This window comes from Cricetulus griseus, chromosome 4 (assembly GCF_003668045.3).
Source record: "Cricetulus griseus strain 17A/GY chromosome 4, alternate assembly CriGri-PICRH-1.0, whole genome shotgun sequence".
Taxonomy (NCBI): Eukaryota; Metazoa; Chordata; class Mammalia; order Rodentia; family Cricetidae; genus Cricetulus; species Cricetulus griseus.
In genome coordinates this window covers 163,453,210-163,480,581 of record NC_048597.1, presented here as the reverse complement: position 1 = coordinate 163,480,581, position 27,372 = coordinate 163,453,210, and the positions used below count along the sequence as shown (strand labels likewise).

Here is a 27,372-nt window from a genome sequence, read left to right as displayed (position 1 = left end):
TATGACCAAAAAACCGAAACAAAACAAAACAAAACCAAATTATAATGCCTTACAGATGATCTTATGGAGGCATTTTCTCAATTGAGGTTCCCTCCTTTTAAATAAAATTAGCCAACGCAAGGAGGAACCATATAATGAAAACTGTTGTCTTCATGGTTTTGCTTTGTAGTTTTAGTTACCTGATCCAAAACTGTTAAATCAGAAATTCTAGAAACAAATAGTTCCTGAGTGTAAACAACATGTCATCTGGAGTAGTGTGTTAAAAATGGACTCCATCCCACCTTGACTGTATGGTATGTGGATTATCTTTTCCTCTTGTGTATCCACACTCTTGTCACTTTGCCTTATTTTCAGACTGATGTCACAATATTTCAGTGCACTGTTCAAGCAACTTTTGTGTAATAGCCTGATGCTATATCACAATGCCTATCTCACTCATTATACCACACAGATACAGTATCATTTTACAATGTCACAAGGTGTGTAAAGGCAACTAGAAGATACTTTGAAGGAATACATTCACATAGCATTTGTTATATGTAGCATTGCAATTATTTTATGAGCTGTTATTAACATCTTGTTATACCTAATTTACGAATTAAACTTTATCGTAAATGTATCTGTTTGATGTATTGTATAGAAGTAGTAGCTTGCAAAAAGAAGAGCTTGCAAAGGTAGCAAGAAATTTCTCTATTCTGGAGATACAGTTGGAGCTTAAGAAGATTTGATGATAAATCAAGATTTGGGATCAGCAGCTCAGTGGAGGTAGATTTAAAGAATCTGGCTTTTGACATATTAAGTTAGTTGTCAAATGCTTCTATCTAAAGCTACAGAAACATATCAGTTCATAGAAGAATGAGAAGAGATGGGGAGAAGGTTCAAGTATTAGGCTTTATGGCTCACTGACTTAAAATTCAGGAAAGAAAGGCAACATTAACAAAGTTACCAGAAAAGCCAAGAAGGGAGGAGATTGGGGTGTCCATTGCTGATGATTATTTTAACTACTAAACTAAGCACTATGGTGGCCTCTAGTCACCTTGAAAAGAGTAATTCCGATGGGCCTACGTGAACCGATTACTGCAATTTATATTAGCAAATTTTCATTCACTGCTGATTTTGCAAGGTCATTGTTTACAATTTTTGGGAAAATTATTAGAAAGCTATCAAATAAAATTAGAGAAACAACACAAGTTTCTAAATCTAGGGAGTGTCCTAATGTTTTCAGATATCATTTAATTAGTACTGTCCTGATGTCCATATGGACAATAATAATTGCATTAAATGAGTTAATATAAAAAGAAGGGGCTGGAGCGATTGCTCATTGGTTGAGATCATGAATTCCTCTTGCTGGAGACCAAAAATTGGTTCCCAGTAATCATGCTGGGAGGCTCATAACTGCCTATAATTCCAGCCCCTTCTTTTTTTATATTAACTCATTTCGTGCAGTCAGTATTGTCCATATGCACATCAGTATAGGGTGCTAGACTTGCATGGTTATAAACATTGTAAATATCATTATTAGCTATATTTTGAAGTTAAATAATGTGATAGTTCTTGCTGAGTGGTTAGGAATGTTACAACTACTGCAGAAGACCTGAGCTTGGTTCCTAGCACCCACACCTGTAGTTTTTCTGCATAATATTTTTACAGTCTTTTGTGTTTCCATTCAAATTTTAGAATCACTATACAGCCATAGTGACAAGGTCAGCGTAGCACTGGCACAAACGCAGCCCCCTGGAACAAATATCTAAAGACACGACTTTATAGCATATCTTATAGGCTTGGAATCTAAAATGACCCCTTAACCTTCTCTAAACTTAACATACATTACACATTACATTATTTCACTTCACTGTTACCTAAATAATAAATAAAACAATAGTACTCTAAAATGGCTAGGCAAATGTTGACTATCATCCACCTGTATTGAAAGTCTTGTAATTAGATATGAAAACCTTATAATATTAAAACATCTAATCTACCTGTCAAGGAAGTGAAAGGGTCAGAAAGTCATTCCTGACAACTATGTGGTAAAGTCAGAGGAAAGCGTGAGGTCACACGCTTCACAGAAGAATCAGAAATGACGTCAGACCTTAAGTAATGATTTGTTTACTTATTTTCTATTATGCTTATGTGTGTGTTTTTATGGGTTACAGTGCCCTAGAAGGGAGGCATCAAATAGATACCTTGCAGCTGCGGTTCCAGGCAGTTGTGAGCCACCTAATGTGGGTACGGGAAACCAAACTCAGGTCCTGTGGACAGCCAGCAGCACTTTTAACCACACAGCCATGTCTCCAGCCTCCAGATTTAACACTTCTTGAGAATGATGTCTGGCAATCAGTCATGAGGAACCATTATATTAAAATTATCATTCTCAAAATGATCCTCCTTATGTTTAAATGATCAAAAGTTTAATCACAGTGATGACACAATGTTAATAGGTGATTTAATTTCTATTTTACTCAACTTAAAAAAAAATAGTAAGGCAATAATAGATTCTGTTATGATTGTTGATGTATATTAAAAGTGTGAAAAGCTAGGTTAAAAACCTGTGTAGAGCACAGGTTAAAAGCTAGACAAAATAAAAATTGACAGTTTAACTGGTAATTTTTCAAAGTGATTCATTAGAGAAATGACAACATTCTTTTAAAGCAGAAAACACACATTGCATCCCTATTGGCAGAACTGAGCAAACACACTTGTGGGCCTAATTTATTTCAAGACTCTGAAAATGTTAATACAATGCAGTTAGATGCTTTCTCTGACTGTATAGCTCATAATGCTAAAGCAGTGTGCCCCCACCCCATACACAGACACACAGAAAGGGGAATAGATATTAAAATCTAGGATCACATATAAAAGAAAACATGTGGTCTTTGAGTAGACTTATTTTACTTAATGATTTTTAACTGCATCAATTTTCCTGCTATTGTCCTGCTATTCTTTACAGTTGAATAAAATTCTACTGTATATGCGTAGCACATTTTCCTAATCCATGTCTCCACTGAGTGAATGCCTAGCTTTGTTCCATTCTTACACAATGTAAAAAGCATAGCAACAAACATGGATACACAAGTATCTTTTTGGTAGGCCTTTGGGTATATATGCAGGAGCAGTAGAGATGGATTATATAGTGTGGTAGTTTGAATGAGAATTCCCTTATAGGCTCATGTGTGAATACTTTTTCAGAAGACTCTCACCTGCATCCCCTCTCTCTCTACCCCTTCCCTTCTCTCTTTCCCTCCTTCCACCTCTCTCTGCATCATGGTTGTGTCTTAAAATATGACCTCTCAGCTACTGCTCCAGAATTATGCCTGCCTGCACCATGTTCCCTACAGTGGTGGCCATGGATTCTAACCCTCTAAAATTATAAGGCCCAAATAAACTGCTTTTTCAATAAATTGCCTTAGTTATAGTGTCATAGCACAGCAACAGAAAAGTAACTAAGATTATATGGTCATTATATATTTTAAGGGTTTTTGTTTTTTAGAAGCTCCATGCTTATTTTCCATAGTGGCTGAATCAGTTCAAAGACCCACCAGCAGTGAATCAGATGTTCACTGGAAATAAAATTTATTGTAGTCTACCAGCCAATGATTAGATGTGAAATCTTGACTGGGTAGGATTTTGAGAATTATATGTGTACAGTATAGCAGGGTTAGTTATTTTTGATTGGAACATTAATGTAAGCTCCAGGCTTAATCTGGGGATGGGTACAGAGTGCTAGCAGGTCAGCCTTTTCTTTAGACCAGTCTCAGTAGATCAAGCCCACCTGGAGTACTCTTTTCACAAGTTCTACAAAAAGATGGGGCTGTTATTTCCAGGAGTGCAATCTTTCAGGACAAATATCCTGACCTCTTCCCAGTTCTTGAAACTGAAAGAGTTTACCCACATTTTCAATGACCTAGAAAACAAAAACTATTGCTGTTTACTATATGAATGCCTTGTGCTTGATCACATGGTCTCTTTGCCATCTACTTTTATATCTACATATGTGATAAGTAAGCATTAAGTCTCTCACCCTTAGATTCTGCCTTCATAAACTGAAAGGACTGTGAAGAAATTTTAAATAAATACCTTAGGAATTCTTTGCACACTAGTCAGAAAGTTTGAAGTTCTTTTCTATGATCGCAACTGTCTTAGGGTTACAATTGCTGTCATGAAAAATCATGACCAAAAGCAAGTTGGGTAGAAAAGGGCGTTCATAGTTTATCATTGAAGGAAGTCAGGACAGGAACTCAAACAGGGAAGGAACCTAGAGGCAGGAGCTAATGCAGAGCACATGGAGGGGTGCTGCTTACTGACTTGCTCTTTATGGCTTGCATAGCCTGCTTTCTTATAGAACCCAGAACCACTGCCCCCCATGGGCTAGATCCTCCCACACCAATCACTAAGAAAATGCCCTACAGGCTTGCCTACAGTGTGATCTTATGGGGGCATTTTCTCCCCTCAGATGACTCTAGCTTGTGTTGAGTTGACATAAAACTATCCAGTACAATAAATGTTAATAATATGGGATTTGAATCAAATTTAAATCCTGGCTCTGTCATTTAATAGTTGTGCACTTTGACCTTTAAACTCTGAGTCTAATGCCTTATTTTCTACAGATTAGGATAATTAAAGAATATTTATTTTCTACTGAGGTTAAATTAAAGAAATGTACTTACAGAACTTGGTGCATAACAGAAGCACAAGAAATTACTGAAATTGAAAATCATGTGAGATCCAAAATCTTGCTCCATTAACATGAAACTTGATACATCTTTTAGTATCAACTTGGAGATTGATAATTATACAGGAGGAAAAAAAAACCACCTTAACCAAGCATATGAGGTCCCCTTGGCCAGGTGAGACAACCTGAAATTAATGTAAGGCCTGAAGATACACTATAAAATTATACTATGTCATCCATAGAACAGTTTGTATACTGGAGAGTCTCTACTCCAGATTTTTGATGTTTAGCTCAGAAGTGTACACTGTTTCAACACAGATATGTCAGGGGATATGTTATGACTCACACAGATGTCAGGGCAGGGCACTGCACTACAAAGTCACCCCATCCTCTCAGTGTTTGCTGAACCTTAGGAAACAGAGTTGACTTTCATCTTATTTTCCTGTCTTCATCTATTTTTCTTTTAATAAAAACCAGAGAATTACTAAGTCCAAAAAGAATTAGTTCATTTCAGTGACCAGGTGAACAAACATAACCCTAAACTCATTTTTATATAATAAACAAAAAACATGTGTTTATCCAAGACATAACTGGGGAAATACTGGGACAAAATCAGCAGTACAACAAGAAACTCATACTCAGAATCTAGCTGAAAATACCTTTTGAAGACAATGGAGTTTGCAAGTTAGTGAATTTTAATTCTTACAGTCACAATGATATGCAAATGTTTCCTGAAGACAAGGTACAGTTTAAGAAAATTTCAGTAACACTCTCATAACTAATGTATATAAAATATGCCTTACTAATGTCTATAAAATATACATTATTAATGAAATAATTCAGCATTAACTTTTATAAATGCAGCTACAGATTTCAAAGATAGTAAATGGATGAGAGAGTATTATGAGGCAATACATGGCCATGTAACTGATAACTTAGATGAAATGGAAAAAATCCTTAACTATATAACACATTACAGCTTACTGGAAAGGAACAGTCCAGATATTCTTGATACAGAAACTTAATGTCATCACAGACTTCCAAAATATACATATAAACCAGACTTCCAGACCCAAGCAGCTACCGAGGTGAATTCTACCAAATGTGTAAGAGAGATACTACCTTCTATATAATCTCTTTCTGAAAACTGAAGGGAAAAGAATATTTCTTAGGTTATTCACAAAAATCTAGCATTATTCTGATGTCAAAGCCAAAGTCAGTACTGGCAAAGAAAACAGCAGACCAGTATCTTTTAGAAATACAGACCTAAAACACTAAAAATACTCTTCAAACTGAACTCAACAGTAAGACACAAAAATGGTATTATATTACAATATAGTAAGGCTTTCCTCAAGAATGTAGGGTTGCTTTCACATAAAACCAATGTGATCTATGTAGCAATGAAAGGAAAGGTTATGACTGTTCAAATGGTGCTGCTTAAAATGTATTTGACAGAACTGAATATTTGTAACAAGCCATTCTAGGAATGGCAGGGATGCCTTCTTTCTCCTCTTACTACCAGAGAGAAAAGAAAGATGCCTGCTATTACAAGTCTCTCCATTGTACTGTGGATTCTGGCTAGAGAAATCAGTCTGAAAGGGAGACAGAGGATGTTCAGATCAGAGGAAAGCAGCATGGGTTCTGTTCATGGGTGGCACAGTCAGTCTATGTAGAGCTCCATGGAAGTCACAAAAAAATAACTCAAGCTAATAAATGAATTTAGAAGTACCTTAGAATAAGACCAATAATAAAACATCAAGCATATTCTGTATATAGACAATAAGCATTCAAAAACAAAGTAAAAATGTTAATTTTTGGCCACACTACTATCAGTGAAAAGCTACCACTATTATCTCAGCAGCAATCTTACCAAAATTGACACACAGATCGACACATTTACATCAATTGAGCATGGGTCCTAAAATAAACAGCCAGAAATAGGAAAAAGAAAACAAAGCAAAATTTAAAATACACAACAGTGAAGTTGAGGGACTTACACACTGCCTCTTGAAAATGTGTCAAGGCTCTTATTACAGGGATAGTACCATATTGGTCTGAGTAGAACAGAGTATAGAAGGAGCTGTGTCCTGGACACAACAAAATGACTGTGTGATCAAGAAGGAAAGGAAACTGTTAAAGTGGGATGGAAGTAATCAGATAATCATGCGTAATAAACTAAAATATTTACCCTCATTTCATATGATATATAAAAATGATCCAAAGTGGACCATAGTCCTAAATGTAAACTTTTCTAAAATAATGCACAAGAAATGCAAAAAGAAGCGACAGAACATAGCAGAAATGTGTAAAAAGAAATGACAGAACATAGCATGAAGGTGTATCAAAAAGAAATGACAGAACATAGCACAAAGGTATAAAAAGAAACAAGCAGTAAGCAGGACTTCATTAAAATTTAAAATCTGGCTCTTTGAAGGATGTTGTTATGAGGGAAAAAAAACCCAGCTCTATGCTTGGAGAAAAAAAATTACAAAGCATATGCCAAGCAAAAGACTGGCATCTAAGGAGCTGCATGGAGATCATGAAAACAGTCTATCAGCATTGTATCATTGGTAATAACTGTTCACATCTCACTGAGGTCTTAAGAGGTGGCTGGCATGAGCGCAGAACTGAATCTATGGTATTTCAGTTGATTATGTTGTCAGTAGTGGCTACTATACCACATAGTACAGACTTGGAACATATAAATAACACTTAAAAACTCAGCAATAATCCAAACAACTCAATTCAAGATCAAGATACACAAACTAGCATTCTACAAAAGACAATACAGATATTAAACAAGCTGATGAAAATATGCTCAACAACATTAAAAAGCAGAGAAATAAAAACTAAATCAATAAGAGATAAAATGACAACACAAAACTGCTCAGTATTAAAATACTTGACAATATCCAATGTTGACAAGGATAGGTACACATGTGGCTACTGGGAACACAAAATGGTACAGCCACTATGTTTATTTGTGTGTGTGTGTGTGTGTGTGTGTGTGTGTGTGTGTGTGTGTGTGTGTGTGTACATGGGGATATGTTCATGCCATGGGAAGCAAGTGGGAGTCAGAGTACAAACCTTCTGGAATTAGTTCTCTCCTTCTGCCATGTGAGTTCTAGGGATCAAACCCAGGTCATGAGCCTTGGTGGCAAGTGCCTTTACACACCAAGTCATTTTGCAGGCCCAAGCACAACCACTTTGGAAAATAATTGGACAGTTTTTTAATGCAAACGCCCAACTTACAATCCAGAAAACTTTCTTACTGATACTTACTTAAAAAATAAAAGCAAATGGAATGCAAGTACATGGAAATACTGGTACACAAATGTACAAAGCAACTTTAATTGGTATACACTAGAAATACCTCTGTTGTCTACTAGCAACTTAAAAGGTATAAGTGATGGTAAACTCAGACTCCAATACTACTCAGCAGTAAAAAGTAGTATAGCATTTTTATATTTTTATTACAGTCTCAACAGTAGAAATGAAACTATATGGCATCACACCAATCACTGACTGCCTAAGTGTGGACTGAGTAATCATGGGAGGATGGGTACAAAGGCACACGTACAACCTTTGGAGGTTCATTATTGACTGTGGTGTTGGCTTCATGTTTGTACAGCAAATTAAAATTCATCACATTGCAAGTATGTGTGCTTGATTATATACAGCTACTTAAATATTAAGGAAAACAAAAAATAAACCAATGAAGTCCAAAGAAAACAGCAGAGAAGAACAGCAAAACTAAAGCCTGGTTCTTAGAAAGTATAAATAAAACAATGCCTTTAGCTAAATAAAGAGCACCGGACATTATCAATATCAGGAATGAAGAGGACGTAATTGAAGTTCTCACACACTTTTAAAAACATCAAGGGATATTTTGCTTCAAAAACAAAATATTATGATTATATTGGTGACAAGGGTGAAACAGACATATCCCTTGAAAGGCACAAATTAAAGAACTGAATGCTTCAATAATTCTGCATATTAAACAGCCAAAAATTAACATAATTCAGAATGTTTGCAGACAAGAAAACACAACCCTTAAATAACATCACTGATAAATCCTACTGAATATTTTTGGAAGAAATAGTCGTATTTTTCTACACCCTTGGTTAGAAAGAGGAGATGGCCTCTTTCCTGGGGAGTCTCCCCACAGGGCTGATACTATGTGGTTTTCCTTACCTGCCCCCAAATCACGCAGTCAGAGAAGAGTTTAGCAATCAAGAGTGGAGGTTAGTCTTTATAACCTCATTTCAGTGGCAACACTACGTTCTGCTAAAATCTACTGGTTATACAGTGCAATTCTGATAATCAGACAAGCCCCTGACCACCAAGAGGCAGAAGTCACTAGGTGGTGGCACTGTAGTAGCTGGATGACCAACACAACCCAGGGATCCCACAGAAACAAATGTTCAGCCTTTTCCTTGAAAGACATTACTACTTACTTCTTACTATTATAACACACACTCATTTTCAGAGGTACCTAAATGTATTAAAGAACATAGGCTAAATAAAAACAATTTTACACATGTAGGTGAAACTTTTTTTCATGGAATTTAAAAGCTAAGTAAAAAAATAGTATTTATATATAAAATGAGAGAGATGCAAGAACCACACATACCATTTCTATTCTGTATGTTACTGTGTTACTCTCTGTGTGTGTGTATGTGTGTGTGTGTGTGTGTGAGAGAGAGAGAGAGACAGAAACAGAGACACAGAGAGAGACAGAGGGAGGGAGAGAGAGAGGAAGAGAGAGGGAGAGAGAAACTGTGTGTACACATGTATGCACATGCCCACATGTATGTATGTGGAAGTCAGAGGTTGTTCTTTACCTACCTCACTTTATTTGACAAGGTTTCTCACTGAACCCAGAGCTCGCCAACTCAGCTATTAATAGCTGGCCAGCAAGCACCAGGATCCTTTTGTCTCAACATCCCCAGAGCTGGGACTCCAAGTGTATGGTGCTGAACAGGGCTTTCAAAGTAAGCCCTTTACCAACTGAGCTACCTCCTCAGCCGATCATTTGGACTTGTAAAACTTTAATAAAGTCAAGTCACATACATGTGCCTGTTACCACAGAGCTGCAGGGAGTAGAGGTGTGGGGCAGACATAGGAGGATCAGTGGGGCTTGCTGGCTATCAGCCTAGTTCAGGTTATAGTCAGAGACCCTGCCTGTCTCCAGGGAATAAGGGTAAGAGCAAGGAGCTGGATACTCTGTGTCCTCTTTTGGTTTCTATTTGTATGCACAGGTGTGTGCACTCATATACACATGTATACATCACACACACACACACACACACACACACACACACACACACACACACACGGGGAGAGATCTTTAAGACAGGGTCTCACTTATACAGCCTCTACTGTTCTGGAGCACACTATGCAGAACAAGCTGGCCTCAACTCACAGAGATGTTCCTGCCTCTGCCTCTAGAGTGCTGAGATCAAAGGTGTGTACCACTACATTTTGTGACACAGAGGAATTTTAAAACCAAAAGTTGTAGAGTTGGAGAATAGTTAGAACATGAGAGACTCATTCAACTAATTTTCTCTAACTTTCAGTCCTTCTATATAATTGATGATAAGAAGCCCCAAGGCACATAAAGAACAGGTAATTCTGCCATGGTTAAGTGGAACAGTAAGCTCAAATCTATGAGCTGTGTCTTTTTATAGTAGGAATGATGAACAGGCAAAGCAATGGTATTGGCTCCTAACATAGCAGACTGTGGGAAACCAGGCCAATCCAAGTCTTTCTCAGAGGCACTGATGAAAGAACAAAGGGAATGACAGTTCTGTGCCCTTGCCCAGGAGCAGACTTGGCAAGATCTGGTCTGGGGCTGGGGCCAAGGCCTTGAAGGAGTTAAGATTTTGGGTCTGCTTTGTCCCCTGAAGGACTATGGCTATCAGTTTAAGGAAGCTGTGTCTGAGGTATCTTCTGTTCTCTTTGTCAACATTGATTTAGCTTTCTACTGACCTTGGCCCACTTTCCCCCTAGAAATGGTATATAAGATGCTGTACTTCCTAATAAGCTTGCTTGGCATAGGCTGATGGCTTGTATAAGCTCTCCTGGTCCCAACTTTCTGACTTCTTTATTTTCTCATCCCTGGTCCTTCCCCTTGACACCTTGCTGTTTGGGACCCTTATTCATGTGGGTTCTGGTCAGAGGGCATAATAAATAGGCAAGCATTAAATCAACATGTATTTAATTACTCAAGAATTGTGCTTCCTTCCAGAGTTTTCTCCACTACTGACTGTTCTACACTTTCTCAGGTAGTCATGGGCTCCTACTCAGCTAAGCAAGAAAGGAAAATTATGTATTTAATCCAACTAATGTTTATGCACTGAACATACATATTTTGAAGAGTAGAAAATATGGTCCTGTAACTTAGTCAAATGGGAAAGATTATAGATTATCTACATCTATATCACTCAGATACTAAGACACTATATGGCTGGGGACTAAACCAGTTTACATATATATATATATATATATATATATATATATATATATATGTTTAACAAAAGCTTATGTTGCAACTATAATATGTAAAATGCATTATAATAGCTATTTTAATGATAAGGAAGGTAAGGCCCAAAGAGGAGGAATAGCTTGCTAAAGTTCTCACAGGCCATAAAAGGAATCAGAGTTCAGGCCTGATGAAAGTAGCCCAGGGATTCACTTATTTTAAATCTATAACAGGAAGCCTCTCAATAGCAGCAACTTTCTTTCTTTCTTTCTTTCTTTCTTTCTTTCTTTCTTTCTTTCTTTCTTTCTTTCTTTCTGCTTCCTTTTGTTTTGTTCATAGTTCTAAAGGACAACCAATCATAAAATGCCAAAAGTACTCCAGAGAACTTTAGCTTTCAGCTTTACAAGGTAGAGAAGTATGCAGTCCAATACAGCAATGACACCCTAGGACAGCCTGCTATCCTGGTGAACAGAACAAGAAAGAGTAACTCAACATCCCCTGGAGGGGTGGTACTCTGCTGGTGCCAAAAGGAAAGATAAAAACTGAGTCACAACTGCAATGAACAAATGAAGTTAAGCTAGGATGAAGAAATCACATGCACGTGCCATTCTGTGAGAGCAAAAATAAGTTAGTTTCACCCTGTCAAAGCCCACTAGAACAAGGAATGGCTAATATAACTTTCTCAGGATCCCCCAGATTATGCCACAAAAAACAGCACACTGCACCAGGAACAGATACATCGGATCATTTCTGAAGAACATAAAGTGTTAATCCAGGAGACTCATTCCAACAGCAAGACTGAAGAAAGAAGTGAAAGTGAGTTCACAGCTTTCTGCTTCCTGACTGTGGATGCAATCTGACCAGCCAATTCCTTTTAAAATACCCATCTCTGCCTTGACCTTTATTACTTCTTTCCATCCACCACATTTGTGTTTGGCTTATTGTTTCCATAGCTGCTGCAGCCTCTTCCTCTTCCTCTTCCTCCTCCTCCTCCTCTTCTTTCTTCTTCTTTATTTTAAGGTGAATACATGGGGCTATACATGTTCCTTCTGAAACTTTCCTGGATGTATAACAGAAGTTCTGATAGGTTGTGCTATTTTTTTCATTTGCTTTAAGTTTTAAAATTTCCTCCTAGATTTCTTCAATGACTCATTCTTTGCTCACAAGAGTCCTGCTCAGTCTCCAAAGATTTGTGGATTTTTTTGTGGGTTTTCTTACTGCAGATTGACAGTTTTACTCTATGATGGTCTGATACGATATAAGGAATTATTTTAATTTTTGTATTTGTTAAAGATTGCTTTTGTGGTCTTTCAGGTAACTATTTTAGAGAAGGTTCCATGGGCCACCGGCAAGAATGTGTATCCACTAATTGCTAAGGGAATATGCTCTAGATATGTGGGCAATCCAGTCCATCTATGGTATGTTAGCTCTGGAGTGTCTGTGCTTAGTCTTAGTTTGGAAGATAGATGTAAAGATGGGCGTTGGATACTGGTGTTCTCACCATGACCATTCCAGGGCCTATCCAAGCTCACATGCCTGAACTGTTTGTTTTATAAAACTGGGAGTGCTGCACGTGATGTAAAAAATGTTAAAATTGCTTTATATGCACTCTTGGTGAATTTTTCCTTTGTTAAAATGCAGTGGCCTTCTTCACCATTCCTGATTCATGATGGTTAGGAGCCTACTTCATCCAACACCAGTTTGTTAATGGCTCTGATGTACTTGGTAGACTGCCTTCCATCCTTTGACTCCCAGTTTTTCAATGACTTCATCAGTGAGGCGCCTTTTTTGGGAACAAGAATCAGTTGGATCTGTTTTTTTTACAATCTAATCAGTTTGTGTTTCTCTTTTAACTGATGAGTGAAGGCCATTTGCACTCAAGGTGATTATTGAGAGGGCTCTGGTATTTCCTAGTGTCTTGTGTTTGATGCTCTGGTTGGATTAGCAGTATTTCCCTTCTTTCTTACCTGTTAGTACCAAGAGCTTTCTGGCTCACTGTATTAACAGGATGATTCCTTCCTGGCTGTCTCTTGTCATTCCTCGCATGGAATTAAGTTTTCCTATACTCTATGGCTAAAACTGCTTTTCTCATTCTGTGTGTAGTATTTCTTTGAGTACTTTCTGAAGTATTGGTTTGGCTGTGACAAATTACCTTAATTTGTATTTACCTTCTGTTATGCTCCCATGTCTTCTCAATTTTAAGTGATAACCTTGCTGGATGGATATAGAGATCTTAGTTGACAGTCACTTTCAGGGCTTGAAATAATGCTTTTGTGGTAAGTGAGAACTCTGAGGAGAGGTGTTTGTTATCTGCCATCTCTGCCTTTGATGTGATTTGGTGTTTTCCTTTACAGCTTTTAATTGTTGTTTCTTTGCTTTGTGTTTTTGAGATTTTATTTGATGATTCTTTCATTTCCAGAATTTGCTTACATGGATTCTTTTCTGAGTCTCAATTTCCTTTCTGAATTTTCCTGCATGTTTTTGAATTTCTCCTCACAAGACTAGTTCATCCTCTGTGGTAACTTCTTGTCTAGGTCCTGATTTGATTTCATGTCTCTACCTGAGTTCTTTCTACAGTCATCAATTCTCCTCAAAATCAGACATCTGAACTCCTCTTCTGGGACTTCAGTTATCGAATTGTCTTTAGTGCTTGTGTTTCGAGGTTGTGAGTTTGTGGAGGTGTCATCGTAGATTATTGTCTCATTTTTGTGTGTGTATATCTGTTGTACTTTGTGTACGTGGGAGGATGTGTCCTTGAGATTTCTTATCGCTCTCCGTTCCCCCTCTTTTAGTTTGGTTTGTCTCACTCCTGTCTTCACTTGCAGTTGTTACTGCTGTTTAGGAGGAATGTCTTTGTAATGACAAAAGATCTGACAGCAGTTACAGTGTCACCCTGCAACAGGAGACACTTGCGTACTCTCTTCTGTCTCCAGCAAGGTTCAGAGACATTGGCAGTGGGATAGCAGTGCCGACTAGGGAAAATGCAATTGACAGTAAGAGTGAACTGGTAAAATGAATTGGCAATGAGAAAAATGGGGAAGAGTGAGTAATACTGAGATGAAAAGTATATAATATAGGTATAATACATAATGTATCATAAAATATATGAGGCAACAGTTTTTGAGTTTATAGAGAAAGTACAATCATAAACATTTCTGGTGCATACAAGGAAATAACAGAACAATTAAAATATGAAAGTAATAACAATTAAATGAAAAAAGAAACAATAAAATGAAGTAGAGGCACTCTGACTCCAGTTGGAATGTGAAGTCTCCTCCCTGCCCTTGGCTCGTCTTTCCTGTCAGGATCAACAGGCTGGAGATGAGGAAGACAGCTTCTAGCCTTAGTAATTCAGACACATTCAGTTGTGTATCCTTCTAGGACTAAGTCTGCTTCTGCCAGAATACCTTGGTAGAGGTCCCTCATTGTTTCTGAGGCTTTGGGAATTGTTCTTTCCATGCACAGAGTGTTCTGTGAGGCTCTGATTGGGCAGAGAAGGCCTGTCTGCCTGTGCTTACTTTTGTCAAGCCCATCGACTGTATCGTGACCCACAGCACACTTCAGTGACCCTAGACCAATGGTCAGGGAGGTGCATTTCCCTCTCTGGTGAAGATGTCCTTCCTGAGAGTCAGGCTCCTGTGCCAAATTCTGGTTTTGTCTCCACTGTCTGTTTTGCTTCAGCCCTCTAGCTTTCTGCATGCTGTATCCAATATCTGGCTGCGTTTCTGCTTCTCTTGACTTTGGTGCTACCTGCCTGTATGAGTACTTCCTTGGTAGCTACAGCCAACTCTAGCTAAGCTCAAGTAGTGTGATGTAACTGGCACTGGTGACTTGCCTCCTATTTTGTGAAGAAAAGTCCAATTAGACAGCATCTGTTTTCTTAAAGAAATAGGATCTGTCTAAAAACAAATCAACAACAACAACAACAACAACAACAAAAACCTAACTTATTCTCTTTAGCACAGACCTATCATTTACCTGCTTACTTCCATTTGTGTTTTTTAATCTACTAGACTGGGTGCCCCTTTATTATATGAATCACCTGTTTTATATAAATATACACATCTATTTCAATTTCTTTTATACTGTAAAATGACATGTAAATGTAATTTATGTCTATACAGAAGTACATAATTTATTAATTTCACTTTGGTCTTCCTTTTTATTGTTATTAAGGTTTTGATTTTAGGTATGAACAACATACACATTTTTTCTCTTCATAAATAGGCTGTCTGTGGGACATCTCAAAGGGATGCCAGCACTAGACTAGATTTTACTGGATCTTCTCTGTCTTTTGTTATCTGTGCTCCTTCCCTCTGCATTTCCTCAGAAAATCCAACCCACCGCACACTTCCAAAGTGCCCCATAGAGGTTAGTACCATCAAGGAACAAACTATTTTTTAAGTTTCAGTACCTTACATCAATGATATTATAAATGCCTGCCTGGGCTTGAAGACAATGTCTACCTTCTGACCCTGAGTTCAAGGCCTCTTTTAGGTGAGAACCCCATAAGTATCCAGTAATAGATTTCATTTAAAATGAAGAGAATTAGAGAGAGCTATACTGATAATTGCATTTCTCTCTGTATCTACCTCCCCTATAAAAAGACCTCCCCTGTGTTTCCTAGGTACCAGGATCAAACTGTGAAGATACTGCCATTTCTTTTACCCACACTAACACAGAAGTAAGCTACAGCAAATATCCAAAGTCACTTATGTATGGCACTGAAGTACTGTACTGCATTTTTGTTTTGAAGAGCATCTTCCTAATTCAATTTTGATTAGGCACCTATTAAATAAAATAGTTTATCTTTCTTAGTTAACCCAATGATGACAGTGTATGCATTTAGGGCACATGTTAGAAACAACTTGGTTTGAGAATTGAGAAAAAAGTGATCTAAGTATTTTGAACATTTCATTAAATAGTATTAGAAATTTATCTTTTTCACAATAACCTGTTATGACCACATAGATGCTTTGTTAAGTTAACATACCACTTGTAAAAGCAGCATGGTTACAATGAATTGAATAGTAAATGTAAAGCCTTGTACTCACCTGGTGCTTGGCCGCTTCTGTAAGGCTTTGTCCAGGATAAGGGATGGGGCACTCCTCCTTCTTTCGGATAGTGTTTTCATTTTCTGTTGAGAAAAAAATAAAAATAAAGACCAGATGGCTTGTGGAGAAGTAAATGTTGGCTTTAAATCTAATTTTGCAAGTTTTGTCTTTGCAACCCCCATTAAGGGTCTAAAAGTTGCCACATCTGATGAACAAAGGGGTCAAGACCAGGCTGGAGACACACACAGAAACAGATGACCTGAACAAGGGGGAGCTCATGGACCCCAGACTGATAGCTGGGAAACCAGCATGGGACTGATCCAGACCCCCTGAATGTGGGTCATTTAGGAGTCCTGGGCAATATATGGGGCCTCTGGTAGTGGATCAGTATTTATCCCTAGTACAGGAATGGACTTTGGGACCCCATTCCACACAGAGGAATACTCTCTTAGTCTAGACACACAGGGGAGGGGGGACGGCCTAGGCCCTGCTCCAAATGATATGACAGACTTTGAAGATGCCCTATGGAAGACCTCACTCTCCCTGGGGAGCAGAAAGGGGATGGGATAAAGGGTTGTTGTGGGGCAGGGGAAGAGGGGAGGGAGAGGGAACAAAGATTGACATGTGAAACAAGCTTATTTCTAATTTTAAAAAATAAAGCATATCTGAAGATAATAATAAAATAAAATAGGATCATGAGTACCAATATGAACTACAGGCAGTTTTTATCGTCAGGGAGTAAGGAAAACACCATCACAGCCTTTTATACATGCTAAATGCTAGAACAGTGGTTCTCAACCTTCCTCATGCTGGGCCCCTTTAATACCAGTGGTTCTCAATATTCTTAACACTGGGATCCTTTAATACAGTTTCCTATGCTATCACCCTTTATTCAGTTCCCCCATGTTGTGGGGGCCCCAACCATAAAATCATTTGTGTTGCTACCTCATGACTGTAATTTTGCTACTGTTATGAATTGCTATATAAACATCTGATATGCAGGATATCTGATATGTGATCCCTGGCAAAAGGCCATTTGACCCCCAGAGAGGGGTCACAACTCACAGGCTGATAACAGCGTGCTAGATAAATATGGGCCATTTTATTTTTATTCCAAGGTATCATTGGAGGAGGATATAATTTTTTATTCAATTTTGTGGTGATCATGTATTCTCAACAAAGCTTCAGTGGAAGAAAAGATTTTGAGAGGAAGGAGAATCAGTTAAAGACCAAACCATAGTGACTAGGATCTTTTTAAAAGAAACAGGATTTATTGATTTTTATGTGTACAAGTACTTGGAGGCATGTAACTATGTGCACCAATATACATGTAATGCCCGTGGAGGCCAGAAGAGAGCATCAGATCCATTGGAATGGACTTACAGGTGTTGTGAGTCACCTTGTGGGTGCTGAGAACTAAATCCTGGTCCTCTCTTCAGCCTACCAACCAGACTCTTAAATAGACATGTAATCAACTTGTGGTTTTATTTTACAGTTAAATATTTGTACAAATGGGTACACTTATTTTCTTTAATGTTTAAGAAAAAATTGTCCTTTATTTAGGTAATTTAAGGTAACCCAGTCACAAAAAAGACAAACATGGTATGCACTCACTCATACATGGATTTTACACATAGAGCAAAGGATTACCAGCCTACAATCCACACCACTAGAGAAGCTAGGCAACAAGGAGGACTCTAAGAGAGACATACATGGTGCCTTGGAGAAGGGGAAAGGGACAAGATCTCCTGAGCAAATTGGGAGCATGGCAGGAGGGGAGAGGGAACTAGGAGAATGAGAAGGGGAGAAGAGGAGTGGTGAGGAGGACAAAAGGGAGCATAAAGGTTGTGTGTGGGTTAGAATAGATGAGAGCAAAATAAGAGATACCATCAGAGAGGGAGCCAGTATAGGTTTAAAGAAAAATCAGGCACTAGGGAAATGTCCAGAGGTCTACAAGGATGACACCAATGAACCACCTAAGCAACAGAGGAGAGGCTACCTTAAATGCCCTCCCCTGATAATGAGATTAATGACTAACTTATATGCCATCCTAGAGCCTTCATCTAGCAGCTGGTGGAAGTAGCAGTAGATACCCACAGCTAAACACTGAACTGAACTGGAATCGAGTTTCAGAGAAGGAAGAGTGATGAGCAAAGGGATCCAGACCAGGATGGTGAAACCCACAGAAACAGCTGACCTGAACAAGGGGGAGCTCTTGGCCCCCAGACTGATCACTGGGAAACCAGCCTGGAACTTATCCAGACCCCATGAATGTGTGTGTCAGTGAGGAGGCCTCAGAAATCTATGGGGCCTCTTGTAGTAGATCAGTACTTATCCCTAGCATAGAAATAAACTTTGGGAGCCCATTTCACATAGAGGGATACTCCCTCAGCCTAGAAACAGGGGGGAGGGCCGAGGCCCTATCCCACAGGATATGACAGACTCTTTAGACCCCCCCCCCCATGGAAGGCCTCACTCTGCCTGGGGAGCAGAAATGGTAAGAGATGGGTAGAGTGTTAGTGGGGGGTAGGGGAGGAGGGGAGGGAGAGGGAACTGGAATTGACATGTAAAACAATCTTGTTTGAATTTAAATAAAAATAGAGATAAAAATAGAGTAGTAAGATAAGACTTTAGCTGGGTGGTGGTGGTACACGCCTTTAATCCCAGCACTCGGGAGGCAGAGGCAGGCAGATCTCTGTGAGTTCGAGGCCAGCCTGGTCTCCAGAGTGAGTGCCAGGATAGGCTCCAAAGCTACACAGAGAAACCCTGTCTCAAAAAACCAAAAAAAAAAAAAAAAAAAAAAGAAAGAAAAGAAAAAAAGAAAAGAAAAAAGATAGACTTGATACTTCAAGTTCAAGTTCTCTATTTTTGATACCCAAAACTTTGTGGTGAATGACGATATATTCAACATGAGCTATTCAGATAATTGTTCTCTAACTAAAGATTATAAATGCTAACAGCCATGAATACAGTCAGAGAACCTGTTTCTAGAGATTGATCAGTAAGATTAACAGGAGTCACAAAAGCCATGCTTCCTGACATATCTTCTCCTTGGCCTGGCCAGAGGTCTCACTTACTGTTTAGAGCCTGGAGTATCCATCTTTTGGAAACTGGAACTGGCTCTAACAGTAACCATACAAAACTAGCTAGCTGGCTCAGTGACAACACCTCATTATGTGTCGCAGAAGAACCAACCATTTCTTCTGCAGTAAATAAATTTAAGATACTAACACGGTGCAGAAGAACCATCATCTAGTTGGATAATACACTTCTTTAGTATGGTTCTTACTCCAAAAATTCATCATGTTCCTGGGAAATCTCTCAAATTATTGATGTCACTAGTACTCTGACCTCATTACTGGGGTTCATCTCACCTTTGTCTCCCATGTAGATACTGTATCCCCAAACATCCCCAACACACATGACACTGCAGCTGAAGCAATTACATAAAATGATAAAGACCAGGAAACAAACGGGTTAAGAAATAGAGGCCAGGCATTGTTGACTACGAATCAGTTACAGGTTCTAGGTTACACAGAGAAAGAAATTCTGCATGTTGTGTACTTGGTGCCTCCCCTTACAGAAGTAGCCCATAGATTCTCAAGCACCTACCCTTCCCAACTATAGTGATTTCAACAAATTAGTTCATATATTACAGCATTTGAGGTCCACTTCACTTTTCATTAGCCATGCCCCTTAGCAATGGAACTCGGGAAGCTGTGTTATTCCCAAGGCCACTATGGCTGTCTTCCTATGTGAAGACAGTACTGCAAGACTGGGTTGATTCACTAATAAAGGTGCTAGTTAACAATATGCATCAAAGCTGTTCAGATTTTATTTTTCAGGATTCCATTTCTTCTGGCTTTATCTTGATATCTCTTCCCCATCTGGACTCCCTTTATTCCTTTTTGCTATTGTGATATTTGAAATGTGAGCAATCCTGCTGGCCCTAGTGGAGGCAGCCCAGTGCTGCCTTTTTGACCTTGAGGGCTTGCTGACCTTCTCTGTGGGATCACCCCTGGGGCCTGCTGCAGCAGCTTCTTGGCTACTTATTCATGTCCTCTGACATCACCATCAGCTGTCTTCCACATTCGGTACATGGCTTTTAACTCTGAACTCTGCATTCAGGTTGATCAAGAATTTGGAAAGAATTCATAGGAGAGCCATAAAATGAATTAAAATGTGAAGAAAAGAGCTTACCACAAAAAATGAGATTTTTCATTCAGAAATGAATAGTTTCCACATTGGTGCAGCACTGTCACACATAGGAATGGGCATCCATGTGAAAGACAAGGCAGTGGGGAATGGGAAAAACCCCTGGAATGAGATTCAAGGCTAATCTTGGGTAAACGTATTTTAAAATTCACAAAAGCTGAGAACTAATTTTTTCACAGAATTTCAAAGAATCTGAAATGGATTCCTTAGGAATCCAATGACTAAGAAACCATCTGACCTATGGGCATCTTCCTATGAGAGTTGTAAAACATGCAAATGGGTAATTTAAAAAATGGTGACAATGTTCCTTTGTAAATTTTTTTCCCCCAAGAAGGGTTTCTCCGTGGCTTTGGAGGCTGTCCTGAACTAGCTATTGTAGACCAAGCTGGTCTCAAACTCACAGAGATCTGCCTGCGTCTGCCTCCCAAGTACTGGGATTAAAGGCATGTGCCACCACTGCCCATCTTAAAGGTATTTTAAAATACAGTTTTTTTCATGAAAACAACATGAAAGAATATTTGTATATACAGTGATTAGACTGTGTTCTAGGTAACACAGAACTGTTAGACATTTGAAGGGTCAAATACTGACTTTACTCACCTCGTCCAGCTACATTTATACATTATTACAGACAGAATACTAGTATTGCTTGAGATCTTAAACTCAGACTTCACTCCTGATGGAGTCATACAATCCAAGACAATCCAATCCTTTCTATGGGCCTTTATTGTCTAGGAAACAAGAACATTTGGACTGTACCATTTCTTAGGTCATTACATGTTTTTATTTCTGATAGTCTCCATGGATTTGAAAAAAAAGGAAGAGAAGAGAAATAGGGGAAAGGAAAGGAGGAAAAAGTGTCATGTGAACCATTTAGAAGTCACAGGATTTGATTTGTCCAGGAGCAGCTGATATAACTGAAAATATAATGAATTAGGTGTTATTTCATTCAAAATCTATAGATCTCCCTTGCTTATGCATGAAAACCAAAGGTCCATGGAATCTTTGAAACTACAAAATCACTGCTCTTTTCTCAGGCAACAAGGACTCAGACCTCCTATTTGTTTATAACATGAAATTCAACATATTGAAAGAAGATGAGAATTGATTCCTTTATAAATACATAGTCATGCAAGCTTGTCGGGTCAGGTCATACTAGAATGACAAAATTTACAGCTGTTCTAGGATTAATTATGACTTGGTTTATGAGAAACCAACAGTACTACAAAGAGTATATATTTTGTTAGCTTACAAATTACTATTCTGATTATCACTATTTTGTTTGATGTTTAGAGTGAGGTGACATCATAGTAGTGGATGGTTGGGAAGGAAATGTTTTTTAAAAAGGTAATCTTAAAAAATAAATTAAAATGTTCAAAGAGAAAAATGCATAAGCTACACATTAAATCAAAAAGCAACTGTATATATTTTTTGGAAATGAGCTTCACATTTTACAATTTATCTAGTGTGAAGCAGCTCAAAAACTAAGAAGAATTTTATGTGTTCTAAAAACCAAACACTCATGGAATAGTATCTCTGTTTATGTCCCCAGTAGCATAAGATCTTACAAGAAAGTGTAAAAGAAAATAGTGGTCATAATTTAAAACCTGTTCCTTTTTGCTTACAGCCACTTATTCGATAAGCCTAGCATGCACATCCGGGAGAAATGAAATCTTTGATTTTTATGCTGTCTCCTCTGAAGCTATATTTAGTTTGGCAGGTCAAAAAAACTATTCCACCCAAGAGCAAATGGGCAGAGGTCACAACTGCAGATGAGAATGAAAAGCATGTAATTCATGTTTTGGTTTGTATTTCAAAAATAACTCAAAGCTTCAGTGATGTTGTCAACTAATCTGCAAGACATTTCCCACCCTAAGTCACTTCTATCAGCTGAATTCACTCTACATCTAACTCTCTGTGTTCCCTGCTCATTTAATGTGCTATGTAGACATTGTACAACTTCTGTTGTTGTTGTGACATTATCTCTCTGCCCCCTTTTAGAGAACAGGGTCTAACCTCCCTTCAAAACCTGCCCTCTTTCTTCAGCAATTATTTCTTGAAATCAATTTTGCATTCCCAAAGCTTAGTGTAATGTCTGGCATAGCTATATAGGCAACATATAGGGGAGGGGAGTGATGGGAACTTACTTTAAAGCTCAGCCATTCACCATACCAACACCATCATTCCCAAACACATACACAAGAAAACAAATGCCCAGGCATTGTTCTCATGCCTATAATCCCTGCACTTGAGAGGCTGCTGTAGGAAGATGGCTGTGAGTTAGAGGCCAGCAAAGGCTACACTATGAGGTCCCATTGGAATAAGGAAAAAAGAAGGTAGGTAGGTAGGCAGGTAGGGAGAGAGGGAGGGATGGAGGGAGGGAGGATGGATCTTTAACAAATTTTGTGAAATGGGGGCATTTGCAAAGGAATTAGACAATAAGTGGCATTGCTGTCCACTGGAAGCTATCCTTTAAGTGCTATGTTACCAACACATTGTTTTACTTGGTAAATATCTATCTGTTGATTTAGCAAATATTCATAACCTGTCAACAAACTATGCCAGGGGAACTGGATAACTACACACAAAGGAAGGAAGTTAGGGCTGTATCTCTTATCACATAAGGTGTGTGTTAATATAAAAGCCTACAAAATACAAGATATCTTGATCACTTTTAATGAGGCAACCGATTGTTTCTTCATTGTAACACCACAAACACAAGCAACAAAAGAACAAAACCAGTAAACTGGGCTCTGTTAATATTGAATGCTTGCAAGAATGGAGATCATTTGTAAATATTATAGTTATGTTAAGTAACTCATAACCAGAATATATAAATAGCTATTACAACTCAGTAATAGAGGCAAATTACCCAAATGGAAATTGGGTAAAAAAAAAAGTTATGATTTCTGCAAAGGCATATGAACACACATGACAAATTGTTTGACATCATTAGCCACCAGGGAAATAAAAGCCACAATGAGCTACTGATTCATCCACATTAGGATGGCAGCAATAAGAAAGGCAGTTTTCTGTTTACTGAGACACTAGACTCCTACACACGGCTGTCTCATTACAACTTGGGGCAGCTACTCTTAAAAATAGTTCAAAGTCCCACAAATGATCATGTGTATGATCCTGCAATTCATGCCAAGGTATCTGGTCCCAAGAGAAATGAAAACATATGTCCACATAAAGGCTTGTACACCAATGTCCACAGCAGCATTGCAGAAACAACTCTATGTCTACCGAGCTTATGAATAAATAAGCACAACCTGCCAGGTTTACACATGGAATATTATTTAGTAATAAAATAGTTACTGATAGGTGCTATGACATGACATGCCCGACCCTTGAAAACTTACCTAATTTAGGTAAAACAGTCACAAAAGACCTTATATTATGGGCTCCATTTATAGAAGCTGTTCAGAACAAGAGACCTTGCAGAAACAGAATGTAGATTAGTGTTTGTAGATTAGAGCTTGGGAAGATGAGACACTGGGAGATGACTGAGAGCTGTACTGGTCCTTTATGACTTAGTCAAAGTTCCTTAAGACCAACACATAATTAAAGAACCAATCTAGAAACCAGTGACGTGTACACTCAAAGCAGGTGAGCTATATAGGATTTTGGTCATGTGTTTAATTAAAAAAATCTAACTTCCTGTCTACTAAACCATTAGGCTCTGTACCAGCAAACTGATTCATGACTAGAAGTTAGAATATTCCTAACACAACCATCTGAAGTATACTACACCGAAACAGAGAACTGACGGTTTGCTCTTTGTGTGGAATGGCCCAATGGCTCTCTAATCAAACCCCAGAACTGGCCTTCCCATTTATTAGAGTTTGCTGCTAACTACCCCTTCAGTGTTCAAGTGGCAAGTCATCAAAAGTTGCTAGGTCAGAGAGAGTGCTTACCATTCCTTACACGAGACTCTCAGGGAGTTAACATGGGTGTACCTATACAGGAAAGCAAACTTATAAACAGGCAGCTTAAGGGGAGAAAAGGAAAGAGTTGTCATTTGCAGCAACTCAGAAAACATATTTTGATTTAGAAAATTTTCATATTTTATTGCTTAAAAATATTCAGTAAAGGAAAGAACAAAATACACTTCTCTCTAGTACAGCCTTTCTCAACCTGTGGGTCATGACCCCTTTGGCAGACCTCTGTCTCCAACAGAATTTACATTATGGTTCATAACAGTAGCAACATTATAGTTGTGGGGTAATGATATAACTTCCAGGTTGGTAACAGTTTTACTCCTCCATGTCGGCTGACACAAGTATATAGTGTCTTTGGCAATAAGATCTTACTACCAAGTTCTGGGGGCCAACCAAAAGCCATGACAATAGTGTGTCATGTTTGTGTGTGTGTGTGTGTGTGTGTGTGTGTGTTTCTATGGGACCTTACTGATCAACAACTCATAAAAGGGAACCACATATCTGGCATTAGGCTTTTTATCTGACAGCCTATACCATTGGGAGAGGCATTGTTGCCCCTTCCCCATTATAGGATAATTCCATTTAAACTATGTTTATGCTTATATTGAAAGAAGCTTCAATAGTAGTAAGTTTCCATAGGGATTTTTCCAGAGTCTTAAGAACCCCTTCTACGTAAAAGCCTACAAATAGGTTCTCATTAGAATTTTAATTTCATGTCAACCAAGTGCAACAACACTGCCTTATTCACCTCCACATCTGAATCCAGATATGGCCATTCTTAGCTTTCCCAGTGAATAAACAGAAATAAATATTATCAAAAGTAAGGAATCAGATGAAAGATTTAAGTCAGAGGTGAACTACAATTTTTCATGGTTTGTTTAGAGATAAAATTCAAGCATTTCAATCAAACGTCACACAAATGGTGCTAACATCACCTTTGAGCATTTAAAGTAAACAAGAATAACATTAAAATGAGAGATTTGAGGGAATATTTTAAAAGAACTACAGATTTTCACAGCTAGAAAAATACTGGATCAAATTTACAAAGTAGCCTACTCCAATTTGACTCCTAATCCTTTTGTGGCTAGTTTGTGCAATTCCATGAGCAGTAAACTCTCTCTCGTTCCCCGCATGCTTGCAGTATTTATTTGTGGAGCCGTACTCAAGCCACAGCACAATTATAGTTCGAAAACATTGGCTCTGCAGTGGGAAAAGAATTATTTTTAACCTTGCACCTTGCTTCTGGATCCTCCTATCACAACAAGCTTTTGACCACTGTGGTAAGCTAATGGTTCCAGCTATTGTCAGTTCAGCTTGTGCTAAGTATAATATTCTATCTATTCACAGACCGTCCCATCCAGAATCAGTCTGAACACTGAGCTCAAATAAACATCACAGTAAAGACTACTGTGAGCAGATTAACATTCCTTCTGACAGTAGGATAGAAACAATTTTACTTTTGGCTCTTTGTTCTTTCCACAAGACGATGATTATTTTCAAGTACAGCAACAAACACTAGAGTTTATATAATATGGAAGAGCATGCCCTGGGCTAGCAGACACTGGGCCTTAGATCTGGGCCCTAATTCTATGGCATAATTTTTAAGATTTTATCTAAAACTGACCTGGTCCCTGCCCTATCTCTGTGTGTACATAAGAAATTCCTAAACTGAAAGGTACTATGATATTGGTGCTAGACTTCCAGTGGTGTTTATAAGCAAGTGAGAATGTCACAATGTCCCTTACACATTTGTCGTTTCTTTACCTCCATCTCTATCCATAGCTGATTCTGTCCTATCACCACTATGGGCTTTTGAACTGGTTGGACTGTCATCTCTGTCAAAGCCACCGGTTTCAGCCTTTGGCTACGGTTCTCTTTCAGCAGCACTCATGTGCACAGGTCAACCATCAGTGCTTTTGCCTCATAGAACAGGGTTCTGCTGCAGTTATTCACATCATGGCCACCACAAAAGAGTGATTTATACAGCCATGCCACGCCATGATAAGCACAGGATGCTCTGACCATCCCAATACCCATCTGTCTAAAGGGCCAAGGGCCTAAAGGTATGAGATTCACTGCAATGATTGGCGAGCCCTGCCTTATAACAGTCTATCATTTTCCACACATAGAGGAAAAAGATATTATGATCCAATTCAAAAGATTTAATGGTTAAAAAAATCTAGAGTGCATTAGTAAGAATAGAAATAGATCAGGGTTTGCCTGGATTTCTATATGGTGCCACCTGGTAGCAGTTACTATTCAAGGTCAGGTGTAAAACAGTGAGTGGAGAGGCAGAAGAGAGAATATTAGGCCTTCCCTGATGCAAACAAGGTCCCCGGAAAATACAGACTATGTAGAAATTGAGTTTTCCAGATCTTGATATGTGAGCTCCTGTGATGACACATACCTTCCATTCTCAGAGTCCTCTGGAGTGAGCAGACATCTAAAAACAGCTTTTACATTCAGCTATGCTGTGTGACAGGTGTCTGTCAAAATTAGGTCAGGGCTGCTCAGCACACTACTGGCACACAGTGCCGATGGGGCTGCTTCGGCTGTTGGCTGGATGTTTCTAATCTAAACTTGTCCTGAAGAAAACACGGCCGAGACGAAACTTAAAATAAACTGGGCTATGTTGCCTACAAGCACCATCAGGGGTAGATGGCAGAAGTCAGTGAGTAATCTCTTCTGCTTTTCCTGTCTCCCAAATTGTGGCAAAGTCTCCCATACAAGAACAAAGTCTAAAGATTATCCTATCCTTGTTTCAGTCAACCATTAGAGCTGTGACCGCCAGAAACAGTCTGCTCTCTCTAAGTGTCTTAAACATACCAGGACTCCTAGAATTCTATAATCTTGGTATGAGCGAACAAACAGAAACAGGAGGAAAACCAACTTTTCCTTCAATAAGTTTTAGATTTTGTGTGTGTGTGTGTGTGTGTGTGTGTGTGTGTGTGTGTGTGTGTCTTCAAACACTAGTTATATGACAATGTATGTTCATATATATGT

The 27,372-nt window shown here is 38.5% G+C and overlaps 1 protein-coding gene across 1 annotated transcript in view; it reads right to left on the bottom strand.

Moving 5' to 3' along the window:
* Arhgap20 (Rho GTPase activating protein 20) overlaps positions 1–27,372 on the bottom strand; it is an 82,079-nt gene that overhangs the window by 47,554 nt on the left and 7,153 nt on the right. The window contains exon 2 of the mRNA XM_027415108.2: positions 16,211–16,293. Within this exon, the coding sequence (XP_027270909.1) occupies positions 16,211–16,293 (83 nt within the window). The remainder of the gene's footprint in view (positions 1–16,210; positions 16,294–27,372) is intronic.